This window comes from Rhinolophus ferrumequinum, chromosome 9 (assembly GCF_004115265.2).
Source record: "Rhinolophus ferrumequinum isolate MPI-CBG mRhiFer1 chromosome 9, mRhiFer1_v1.p, whole genome shotgun sequence".
Lineage (NCBI taxonomy): Eukaryota > Metazoa > Chordata > Mammalia > Chiroptera > Rhinolophidae > Rhinolophus > Rhinolophus ferrumequinum.
The window spans coordinates 66,974,734-66,988,309 of NC_046292.1; the positions used below are offsets into that span (position 1 = coordinate 66,974,734).

At 34.1% G+C, this 13,576-nt stretch overlaps 1 protein-coding gene across 1 annotated transcript in view; it reads left to right on the plus strand.

The window, feature by feature from the left end:
* PKN2 (protein kinase N2) overlaps window positions 1-13,576 on the plus strand; it is a 113,011-nt gene that overhangs the window by 46,771 nt on the left and 52,664 nt on the right. The window contains exon 3 of the mRNA XM_033114574.1: window positions 13,072-13,226. Within this exon, the coding sequence (XP_032970465.1) occupies window positions 13,072-13,226 (155 nt within the window). The remainder of the gene's footprint in view (window positions 1-13,071; window positions 13,227-13,576) is intronic.

Sequence of the window (13,576 nt, forward strand, 5' to 3'; positions counted from 1 at the left end):
TTATTTTTAAAATACCAACTTATAAGTACCAAGCGAAAACCAAAATGTTCACTAGTGAACAGTCAACATTATAACTGAAAGACTAATAGATGAAAGTTTGTGAAGGAGCTAAATAATCTAGTACTTCAGCATACTACTACTTTTATTAATTTAGATTTGGCTAGGTTTATGTCAACTTTATTTATTTATTTATTTATTTATTTATTTATTTATTTATTTATTTATTTTTAGTGCAGTAAATAGCCTTGATACAGGAGTAGAAATCTGGCTGTTTAAGGTACCACTTTATGAATATTGAACATTGGGAGTCAGCTGGCTATAAAAGAAAAGACCAAAGATTTTATGATGAGATCTCATTCCAGCTGAACCATTACATAGTTGTGTGGTTGTTTACCTCTTGCAGCCCCTTCAGGCCTTATTTTTGATCATTTGTAAAACAAGGAGGATAGACTATGTATGTCCTTTCCTAGATTGTTTTGTGAAAAAAGGTGTTTTAATAGCTTTAAATAGATAGGATAGATCAAGTGTGAGTCATCTAAGCTCTTCCAATTTTGAACAGAAACACCCCTCACCCCCACCACCCCCACCCCGTTGGAAGTAAGTAAAGTCTGAGGAAGGTTTTGGGGGGCTGGGCAATAAAGCCCTTATGGTCAACTATATTACTAGCCTCCAAGAGAATCAAGGAACCAGTTTAAGGTTGGGCCTTACATAATCAGGAGCCTTCTGAGGACCTTGATTGCTGCTATGTTCTAGAATTAATTCATCTTGAAATCCAGCTAGTCAGTTGTGGTTTTAGAGAAAATACCAAAAGCATCAAAAACATCATATCTGTTGCTCTACACGGAGACTACTAACAAATTCAGTTTTTACTCATCATTATGGCCTGGAAAATCTTATCCTAGGGGAGATTTTAAACACATCATATTTTCTGGTACTAACAACGTGGTATCTCAAGCCAAGATGGGTTTTCTAGCCTTATAGCCTTATAACCTAGACATTACCCAAATGTTCTATTGGCTTTTCCTCTCATCGTGTTTAAAATTGAACCCTTCTTTCCTGGAAAACAACCTCTAAATCTTTCCCTTTGTTTTCTTTCCTGTCAATGGCATAGCCCTCATAATCCATAACTAAAACCTGACTTTTACTGTAGATGCCTTCCTTTCTTTCTGATTTTCGCTCTCTAATGCAAATCTGTATGCCAAGTCACCACACCCTGTAGATTCTACCTCTGACATAGGTCTCGTATCTCCATCTCTCCTGCATTCTTACTGCCAAAGCCTACAAGTCCAGTATTTCTCTAATCCAACCTAAGCACTACTACCAATATTTTTACCTAATTATTCAGATTTGATCCTGTTGTTTTCTTGTTTTAAACCTTTCGGTGACTTTCCATTCCCTGCAAAATACAGTACAAATTTGTAGCGTGACAGAGATGTACTTCATATAATCTGACCTCTGCCTATTTCTTCAGCTTCTCCTGCTGCTGCTTCCTAATCTAATTTTCTCATTTTTCCTCTTGCCATTTGCTCTTTTTTTTTTTGTTACCTCTACCTGTGTTTGTGTTTAGTTGGCAGAATGTAGGTGGTGGATATGTAGGTATATTAATATATTATTGGTGTGTATATAGTATATTGAAAATTCACCTTTGCAGTGTATTTGAAAATGTTTATGTAGACACACATATACTCTTGAATATATAGACACACATACCCGTGTATACAGGTACATACAGGTTGCAAACTGTATATGTATATAAATACCTGACTCTAAGCTCTTTGGAAGAATAATTTTGTCACTATTTTGTCCCCAGTCTTGTCCACAATACCTGGATATGTATGATATAATCAATTCCCTGTATTAAATTCCCTCTGTTCAAAATATCTAGTGTGGTTTCTGTTTGTCAGCTAGATTCTTCACACCATACAACAAATTTAGAATACTTTAACTCCAATATGCTTAACTCCATTTGACTTTTATGCAATTGCTGTCCATATTCTAGTTCTATTATTTTATCTTCAGTTCCACACATTAGATCTAACTATTATTTTATGTAGTCATTGTTGGTTTATAGTTACTCTCACATTTATCATTTTCTTCGTTCACCATTTCATCATACCTCTCAGACCTTTCTTCTAGAATCATTTTGGTTTTTCTTTTTTCTTTTTTTTAAGATACATACTGTAGAAAGATATTTCCTCTGATACACATTTCTAGGTTAATATTTATTTTCTCTCAACACTTGGAAACTGTTATTTCGTGGTCTTCTGGTTTCCACTGTTGTTGAGGACGTAGCTGTGAGTCTAATGGGTGAAGCCATGTAGATAATCTGCCTTTTCTCCCGAGCTTCTTTTAAGATACTCTGCCAGTAGTGTTCTGCTCTTTCAGAATAATTGTATAGATTCCCTTTCATTTGATCTGCTTGGTATTTGCTGAGTTTCCTGAATCTGAGATTTGTATATTTCACTGATTATGGGACATTCTTAGTCTCTATGTCTTTGAGTATTGAACCTTATGTATTCTCTCCATTCCTTCATTTTGGAACTCCAATTAGATGCATGGTAATTTCTTCAAGTCTATCCCTATTTTTCTACTACTCTCTTTGCCTGTGTCCAGTTCGCTCTTGATCACATATATTGTATTTCTAATACAGATGCTTTAATATATATATTTTAATACAGAGTTCTATTTTGTTAATCTCGGTAATTTTTTTTTTAATCTCGATAATTTTTGTTAGTCTCTTACCCCAGTCATTCTTTTGCTACTTCTTGTATTTAGTTTTAAATGTTAAATACACTTTTTCACATTCTGTATAAGATAATGACAATAGGCAAAATCTTTGCTACACTACTCCTGTAGTTTTTTTTCTCATTCATGGTGAATTTTTTGTTTTTTAACCTGGACTGTGTGATTTCTACTTGTGTGTGCATTTTCACTGGAACTTTTCCTATGGGAATTCTTTTAGGTCTAGATTTAAAGTGCCTTCTTTCAAACAGAATTTGCATTTGTTTCTGTAATATACCTGGAAGCAACAGCCTGAGGTCAATTAAAATAAAATTTAAACTTAAGTTTTGGGGGGCCACATAGGTAGTATGATCTCCTGCCTCAAACTTGTACGGGAGCAGTAGGAAGTTTTAAAGAACATCCATTCCCACTCCCTCTAATCATCCTAAGCCAAAGGCAAGTCAACAAATAATTCATCCATTATGGATGGCACCTTTTGAGGTTCCTGTCTTTAATTAGGTTTCTCCTGATCTGATTGTCCACTCTGTAGGAGTTCCCAGGCCTTTATTTGGGCCCTTATTAAAATACAAACTTTACTCCACCAGGATGATTAGAACCTGTCGAGTCTCTTTTTTTAATCAGAAAAGCAAAAGCATTTTCAGAAGCACAAAGCTGCAGATGTGTAGTTATATCTGTCCTGGGATTGGGTCACATGCACCATGCACTGCCCTCTGCTAGCCCCAACTGCAAGTGAGACTGAGAAATCTTGTGGGTTTTTGTTTTGTTTTGTTTTCTTTCCATTAACCTGCCTCTTATTTTAAGGAAGAGAATGACATTGAGCATGGGGATTTTAAGTTAGTCAACTTGTAGTGTCAGGTACTTAAAGATTACAAATATCGTCCACAACTCTAATTTATTTGAGATATCTTGTAGCACTTTGCAATTGATTGGTAATTGTTATTTTTTCTTTCATTATGTTGGTGAAATTATAGTTTCTTAGGATGTTCTCTTTACATAATTTTCAATTTATTGACATAATTTATAATATCTTTGTATTATTCATTTAAAGTCAGGATATATCTGTAGTAGCAGCATTCCCTCTTTCATTACTAATATTGGTATGTTCTTCATTTTTCTTCCTTGACCACTTTTCTTGTCATATTATTTTTTTGCATCCTTCATAAAAAGATAGTTTAGCTCTAAAATAACTCTACTAATCCTTTCTTTTGTGCATTTCTATTTTGTTAATCTCTGCCCTAGTCTTTATTACTTCCTTTTTCCCATTCTCTTTGGAATTATTTGGCTATTTTTTTAACTAACTGATGTAGATGCTTAGCACTTTACATTTGTTGTCTTCTAATATATTCATTTAAGGTATGGATATATCCTCTAAGTATTGCTTTAGCTGCATAACAAAAATTTTCATATGTAAAAGTTTTTAAATTTATTTTTATTAAAAATATAAATATGTAACATTGTGTAAGTTTAAGGTATGTAACATACTGGTTTGGTACATTTCTATATTGCAGTGTGATTATCAATAGAGCAAACGCCTCTATCATGTCACATAATTATCATTTCTTTTTTGTGGTGGGAACAATTAACATCTAGTCTCTTAGCAACTTTGAAGTTTATAATACAGTATTGTTGTCAATAATCACTGTGTTTTGCATTAGCTTTCAGCACTTATCCACTAGTTCCAAGTTTGTACCCTTAAACAGCATCTCCCCAATTTCCCTACCCTAGCCTCTGGTAACTGCCATTCAACTGTCTGTTTTTACAAGATCTTGGGTTTTTTAGATTCCATATGTAAGTGGTATAGTACAGTATTTGTCTTTCTCTGTCTGATTTATCTCACTTAGCATAATGTCCTCAAACTCTCCTGTTGTTGCAAATAGCAAAATTTCTTTCTTTCTGATTACTAAATAATATTCCATTGTGTGTGTGTGTGTGTGTGTGTGTGCACGCGCGGCACATCTTTAGTCTTTTATCTATTGAGGGACACTCAGGTTGTTTTTGTATCTTAGCCATTGTGAGTAATGCCACAATGAACATGAGGGTGCATGTTTCTCTTTGATATCCTGTTTCCATTTCTCTTAGATATATAGATACATACTCAGGTATGGAATTGCTGGATCATATGGTAGTGCTACTTTTAATTTTTTGAGGAACCTCCATAGTGGCTGCACCAAATTACATTCTCACCAACTGTATACAAGCTTCCTTTATCTCTGCAGCTTTAACAGCACTTGTTATCTATTCTTGGTGATAACGATTCTAACAGATATGAGGTGACAAATCATTGTGGTTTTGATTTGCATTTCCCTGATGATTAGTGGTGTGAGCTCTTTTCTTTGGGAAAATGTTTTAGTTCCTCTGCCCATTTTTCAGATTATTTTTTATTATTATTATTGAGCTGTATCAGTTCTTTAATATATTTTGGATATTAATCCCTTATCAGATAGATAATTGGCAAATATTTTCTTTCATTCTGTATGTTGCTTGTTAGTTTTGCTGTCAAGAAGCCTTTTCATCTGATGTAGAAAGAGGTTATTTTTGCTTTTATTGCTTGTACTTTTGGTGTCATATCCAAAAAAACATTGCTGAGACCAATGTTGAGGGTTTCTTCCCTACATTTCCTTCTAGGAGTTTTATGGTATCAGGTCTTATTTTTATGTCTTTGATCCATCCTGAGTTAGTGAGTTCCTCCCAGGTGCCCTGACCTATAGGGCTGGATACTTCAAATTCCACAAAGGCACTTTTGCTCATGGATGAATGTCTAATTCATTGTTTAAAAAGGAGGAACATCTTATCCTGTCATGGTGCTGAATTTCAGTTACTCAGTTTGAGATATTTTCTCATTTCCATTATGTCTTCGTCATCCTATGAGTTACTTAAATGTGTGTTTCTTAGTTACTAAGCACATGAGGATTTTCTAGCTATCCTGTATTGATTTCTTGATTAATTACACTGTGATCCCTTGAAATTTGCTTTGTGGCCATATATAATCGAGTTTTTCAATGGTTTGTGTGTGTTTAAAAATAATGCATATTCTTCACTTGTTGGGTGTTCTTTGTTTATATGTTAAACATTTAATTTTTATCTGCTTATTCTGTTAATTAGCAAAAACATTGAGTTAATATTTAGTGGAATGTGGAGTTGCTATTTTCTTTTTAATTCTGCCAATTTTTGCTTTATTTTGTGACTATGTCATTGGGCACCTAAAAATTTTAAATTGGTATTATCTTTCCGGTAAATTGAACCTTTTGTCATTATGAAATGACTTTTATCTCCAATAATTGTGCCTCAAAGTATCTTTCGTCTAGTATTAGTATAGTTTGGGGGTTGGAGTTATTGATTGCATGAAATACCTTTTTTTTCTTTTAATTTCTATATCACTATGTTTCAGATGTATCTCTTATAAATAGCATATACCGTGTTTCCCCAAAAATAAGACCTAGCCGGACCATTAGCTCTAATGCGTCTTTTGGAGCAAAAATTAATATAAGACCCGGTGTTATTTTAATGTAACATAAGATGCGGTATAATATAATATTAATTATAATATAATATAATAATATAATATAATACCGGATCTTATTTTTGGGGAAACACAGTAGTTGGATTTGATTTTTTTCATTTATTGTTACCCAGCCTAATGATTGTCTTTTTTTTTTTTTTTTTTTAAGATTTTATTGGGAAAGGGAACAGGACTTTATTGGGGAACAGTGTGTACTTCCAGGACTTTTTTTTTTTTTTTTACCAAGTCAAGTTGTGGTTTTTTTCAATCTTAGTTGTGGAGGGTGCCATTCAGCTTCAAGTTGTTGTCCTTTCAGTCTTAGTTGTGGAGGGCGCAGCTCAGCTCCAGGTCCAGTTGCCCGTTGCTAGTTGCAGGGGTTGCAGCCCACCATCCCTTGCGGGAGTCAAACCGGCAACCTTGTAGTTGAGAGGACGCGCTCCAACCAACTGAACCATCCGGGAGTTCAGCGGCAGCTCAGCTCAAGGTGCCGTGTTCAATCTCAGTTGCAGGGGGCGGAGCCCACCATCCCTTGCGGGACTGGAGGAGTTGAACTGGCAACCTTGTGGTTGAGAGCCCACTGGCCCATGTGGGAATCGAACGGGCAGCCTTCGGAGTTAGGAGCATGGAGCTCTAACCGCCTGAGCCACCGGGCCAGCCCATAATGATTGTCTTTTACCTGGATCATTTAGTCCATTATGTTTAAATGATTACTGATATATTTGGGTTTATTTTTAATAATTTATTTTGTGCATTCAATATTTTTTCTCCCCTTTCTTTCCATTTTTATAGTATTTTTAAACATGAATCAATTATTTTGGAAATTTTGGTTAATTTACACAGTACAACATGCATACTTATCAAAGACTATACTATTTTTACCCATCTCCATACATTTCAAAGGCCTTAGAATGCCTCCATTTACCCATATCCTGATTTACATATTATTGTTGCCTTAATTTTAATTCTGTTTCTTTAAAACCCTTTCATGACTTTTTTATTAATTATACAGTGGTCGTTTAAAGTCAATAATGCGTAAACCATTTTCTTTGTTCTTCATTCCTTATTTCTCTTCTGATAACCAGTTTGTATCATTTTGCTTCTTCCTAAAGTACCGTATTTTGCCCTGTATAATGTGCACGTTTGTGGTCCAAACTTGCAGAGAAAAAAAATCATTTTAATTTTTTAACTCAAATTTTTATTTGTTTACACTTAGGTACTTGTTTTTTTGTATTATAAAGAATTTTAGCATTTATTTTTTAACATATTATGGTGCAAGAAATTTTATGTACTGGTAACAAATGTATCATATTTACGCATCATTGAAGGCCAAGAACTCTTCATCGTTCCAAGCTTATTGTAAGTGCAACAAAACCGATTATCATATTCCAGGGTATTATTTTGCATACGGATATTGTTATTGATTTCTGGAGTTACACTTTTAACTCATAAGCATAAATAAAAGAATTGAAAACACTTATATATTAATAGATATGGAATTAGTACCACCCATGTATAGTGCGCATCCTTATTTTTCCCTCACAAATTTGGGCAAAAAAAGTGCACATTATACACGGCCAAATACAGTACTTCCCTTAGGATTTCTTTTTGAGAGTTTATGTTTATAATATTCTTTCCATCTTTGATAGTGTTATTATTTTGTATTTATTCTTGAAAGTTATTTTCACTGAATTTACAATACTAGTTTGGTAGTTACATCCCTTACATAAAGAAACTATTATTCTACCTTCTTCCAGCTTTCATTGTTGTTTCATTGTTGTTGAAGTCTGCTGTCACTTTAACAGTAGCTACTTTGAAGGCACCCTTTCTCTGGCTGCTCTTTAAATTTTCTCTACGGTTTTTTTTTTTGAAATTTTACCATGATGTGTCCAGATGTGGATTTTTCCCCCTATACAGATGCTCCTTGACTTATAATAGGGTTACATCCCAATAATCCCATCATTAAGTTGGAAATATCCTAAGTCAGAAATGCATTTAATACCTCTCACCTACCAAACATCATAGCTTAGCCTCCCCTTCCCTAACCATGCCCTTCCCTAAGAACGCTTATATTAGCCTCGCTGGGCACAGCCATCTAACACAGTGAATACCTTGTACAGTGCCAGTTGTTTATCCTCATGATCCCGTGGCTGACTGGGGGCTGTATCTTGCTGCTGCTTCCCAGCATCATGAGAGAATCTCCCGTCATATATCACTAGCCCAGGAAAAGATCAAAATTCAAACTACAGTTTTTCCTTAGTGCGTATTGCTTTCATACCATCATAAAGCCAAAAAATCCTAAGTCAAACCATCATTAAGTCGGGGACTGTATATATATATTTCTGCTTGGAATTGATTGGATATCTTAAATCTATGGATTGGTATCTTGTATAAGTTCTGAAAAAATTGTAGTCATTATCTCATCACATACTGTCTTTGCAACATCATTATTCTCTTTTTCTTCCAAAACACAGTAAGATGTAGTTACGATTTTTTTTTTGCCTTCTGTGTCTCTTAATCTCTCATTTTCTGTTTTTCCCCCCTTTTTATACTTAACTATTTTTCAGTACTAATCTTCTATTTTAAACCTATCCATTAAAATAATTAAAAATAAGTCCCAGCACTCAAGATGCTTATAGTCTCAAAAGGAAAATAGATATGAAATACATCATTAAATACTATATGATGGATATTTCAATGGAAGGAGGAAAATGTGTTTTGAAGACATACTAGAAAGGGCATCTGAATAGATTGGGGGATGGTTAGAGGTTTTCTGGAGCAAGTTATACCTAAGATGAGTTAACAATAGTATGGAGGAAGGCAAGTGCATTGCATTTTTCAGAGGTAGAGAGATACTGATTTTTTTTCTTCTTAACTGAATGTAGAATTTGACAAAAAAAATAATAATGGAATGTTAGCTTAGAGCTAGTCAGCCTAAAGCCTTTAATCCCCAACTATGAAGGTGGGACTTCATTTGAGGCCTCTTTGATCTAGGATATAAACAATATATACTGTATTAAAGGCTTTTTATTGAATTTGTATAACATACATTTTGGAATTGTATGATAATGTTTAGAAGGTTAAAAGTATGAACAAACAATTCTTGTAATACACCCCCAGTCCCCTCAAAACACTGATTTGGTGTTTAGAACAATAGATGCAGCAAATGTTGAGTTGTCTTTAGTCTTACTCATGAGGTATAGTTTTCTTAAGTGGCAAAGTATGAAGTTAAAGGTAGATTCATCATTTGTTCTTATAATTTAAAGGCAGTTCTTAGAATGGAAAAATAATTTCATCTTATAGTGCTGTAACTGACCGTAACCTATAAGAAAGAAAACTGGAGAGAAAAAGAGTATAGCAGATTAAAAGAGAAAATAGGTGCAATCTGAAGAAGACAACTAAGTGGTTCTCTGATTTCTAAATGAGTAAAAAGTGGGCGTTATAAAACAAGATATATCTAAGGTTAAATTTCTGCCTTGGCGCACACACACACTTTTGAGACCTTTGCAAATTACTTAACCTCTCTGAGTTTCGGGGGCGGGGAGATTGTTTGTAAAATGAGGTTACGTTACAAACCTTTGTGAGTTCTTTATGAACAGAAAGACCAGCTTCTTAATTTAGCCCTGACATGTAATTTTATTGAGCCCTAAACATTGGCCTAAGCACTATACAGGGTTTTTCTTCACAGTAACACCCACTTTGTGACTGCCAAAGTACAACACAGAGATGGTAGGTAAGTATAGGATCAAGATCACACCAATAAGTAGCAACCACAGGTTTTTAACCAAGGCATTCTGACCTCAAAATTCATTACCATTCATTGTTATTTCTTATGTTCTTGTAATCCTTATTAAAACTGAAAACATATTTTTCCAAATTATATCAAACATAAGAACAGTGTTAGATATAATTATAGATATTACAAATTCAGACTATTAGAATCAATAGACATTTAATGTCTTAGTACAACCTGCTTCAATGTGTAAGAATTTCTTATATAGCATCTTTAATAGATTATAATCTGGTTTCTATGTAAATGCTTCCAGAGACGAGGGATTTTATTAATTTTAAGGCAAATCATTTCATTGCTAGATAACTCAAAATATAAGGAATTTCTCTTTAACCTGTAATAAAATTTTTGCCTTCACTACCTTTACCCATTGATTGTAATTCTCTGCCATGGGGAGAAATAGTCTAAGTGGACAACTTCTCTTTCATAGACAAATGTTTAAATGTTTAAGCAAGAATATTTCTCTTTCTCATCCTAGGATAAGCACCATCAATTATTTTGCAAATAACACATTTCCATACTCTTCTCAGCTGAGGGCTTTCTGCTCTAAATGCGTTCCAGTTCTTTTTTAAAATGTGTTTATTATAAATTGTATACCAGATTTTGTGTGATTTCGATTTCTTATACGAATCTTGTATCATTTATGTAATAACAAAGGAAGAAGACCTTACTGTGCACAGATCTGAATACACTTAGCTGCTCAATCATTCGTAGAATGGGCAGTTAATTTATGGACTCAACAGAGATATACTTAAACTTCCTACAGTGACTACTCCTGGTTAATGTCTATTGAATATTTAGCATGCACTATGCCCTTTTCTAAGCTCTTTACACCTAACTTATTTAATCACAACAATCCTGTGAGGTAGATGCTATTTTCAGTATTTAAAGGATGAAGAAAATGAGACACAGCACTGTTAAGTAACTTATCCCATATTACATAGTTTGTACTGAATCTCAGTGCCAAAATTGAGATTGAAACCTAGACACTCTTAACCACTGTAGCACTGTATATATACAAGTATGTGTGTGTCTTAGTTTGGGCTGCTTTAACAAAATACCATAGACTGGGTGGCTTAAAAAATAGAAATATATTTCTCAAGTTTCTGGAGGCTGGGAACTCTGAGATCAAGGTGCCAGCATTGTCAGAATTCTGGTGAAGGCCCTCTTCTTGGATAGTAAAGGGCACCTTCTCACTGTATCCTCACATGACAGAGAGACCGCCCTCGTGACCTAATTATTTCCCAAAGGCCTCACCTCCAAATGCCTTTATATTATGGCTTCAACATACAAATTTTGTCCATGGCAAACATTCTATCCATAGCAGTATGTTAAGTAGTTCCTTTGTGAGCCTGATCTGAAATCTTACCTACCTTTTATATCAGTTTTCTATAAGAATATGTCACTTAAAAAATCAAGTTCTGTAATTTGGGGGAATTCCGTTGTAATAGAAACCTTTCCTGATGAGTCCCAGCTAATAATTTTGTGACTTGCCTGTTTCCTGATGTGTAAAGTGTGGATAATATCTGTCTCAAAAGGTTATTTTAAGGATTAATATGCATACATACATGTTTGTATGTGTATAATTATGTTGTTATATATGTAAGTACACACATGCACACACAGAGTCTAATATAGTTGTTTACAAGTCTTTTAAATGGCAAAAAGGCAGCATAGCACAGCAGTTATTAATGTAGACTTGGTAACAGAATTGACTAGTTATTTCTCCTTGGGCAAGTTACCTAACCGCTCCGTGCCTTGGTTTTCTTTCCTGTAGAATAGGTGTAATGCTCGTTATAGGGCTGTTCATGAGGATTAATGAGTTTATAAAGCACTTAGATCAGTACTAACACCTTGTAAAGTAGTATATAAATGGTAAAATAGTATTAGTTTACATCAATATCTAGCATAGCATTTGTATTTTGTAAGTTAATGAACAAATTATGTTTAAATATTTTTGAACTAGTGAATTTTTAAAAGGAGTATAAAGCCAAATATGAAACATGTCATTAAAGTCAGTCAGTCACATCATCTTTTATTGCAGAGGAGAGGAGGAACCTTGAGGCACAAAGGTTAAGTAATTTACAGTTTAGACAATTTTCCAGTGATTACCAAGTTACTTACAACTAAACCAGGTCTAGTACCTGCTTTAGTTATGAATAACCCATCTTCTAGCTTTTTTTTTTTTTAAATAAACAAGGGGCCCAGTGGAGATAAAACACAAAATAATGAACTTCAATATGAAGACTTTTGGTTCCGTGGTAGGATTATTAGAAGTGTTTCAACAATAATTCTGCCTGAAATTTTTGTATTTGTTTTAAAATAGAACCATCACAGTGTGCTTTATGAGACTTGAATTTTTGGTTTTCCTACACAACCTCCGACCATCAATGTGATACCAGTTAATCAATATCCTTGAAACATTTGCCATTGTGACTGAACTTCCCCATAGTAGAAAATGTGAAGGCTTTTATGTGTGTGCTTAGGTTACTACTAATTAATGCATTATATTTGAAGTACCCTTAGTTCTATTTACAAAGCAGTACTTTAGAGGATTTTTTAAGATATTTCAACATTCTTTGTTCTCTAACCAATCAGGTAACAAGTAGGGAATTTAGTTTAATTATTGAATTGACTAGTAAAATTGATTTGGTTTAATTTAAAAATAATAGTGTTATTTTTAAACACTTTGGGCAATGGAAGAACTTTGGGCAATGATCTATCTAACTGAGCTTCAGGCTCAATGTTATTATTTGAAGAACACTTGGGGCAATGGAAGAACTTTGGGCAATGACCTATCTAACTGAGCTTCAGGCTCAATGTAATCACTTCTGTAGTATCTGCCAGATAGTGTTGCAACTCCACTTAAATATTTTCTTGACTTGAATTCTTGTGTTATCTGTACACATAAGGAAATTCCATTTAGGTGACTTGAAGCTCATCTCAAATCCTATAATTCTTTATTCTTTTGAAAATGTTAGCTTCCAATTTTAAGCAGCAGTTGGTCCTAGTAAATAATTTTAACACACTGTTTAATTTACAGATTGCCCAAGGACTCCAGACACTCCCAATAGTGACCCTCGTTGTTCTACTAGCAATAATAGATTGATGGCCTTGCAGAAACAATTGGATATAGAACTTAAAGTAAAACAAGGTGCAGAGAACATGATACAGATGTATTCAAATGGATCTTCAAAGGTAAGTACAGTAAATAAATGTAAGTGTACGCAGTCCTCGTTATTCATAGTGTGAACAGTGTGAACTCACCTGCCCTGAAAACTTACTTGTAAGCCCGACATCAGTACTGGTGGTACTTGCACAGTCTTTCGTGAACATGTCAAAAAATTTGAGGGTCAAATTTTTTGAGAGGGTCAAAAAATTTGAGTTATATGGTGTACATGTTCACAGATGAGGTTAAACAAGGTGACACTCTGCCTTCTTGTATAAGCTCTTCTACTGTAAACAAGTGTCCTGTTCATGGTCTAATTAACACCAAATATTTTTGCATTTTTGTGCTTTTGGTGATTTTGCTGTTTAAACACTATGTT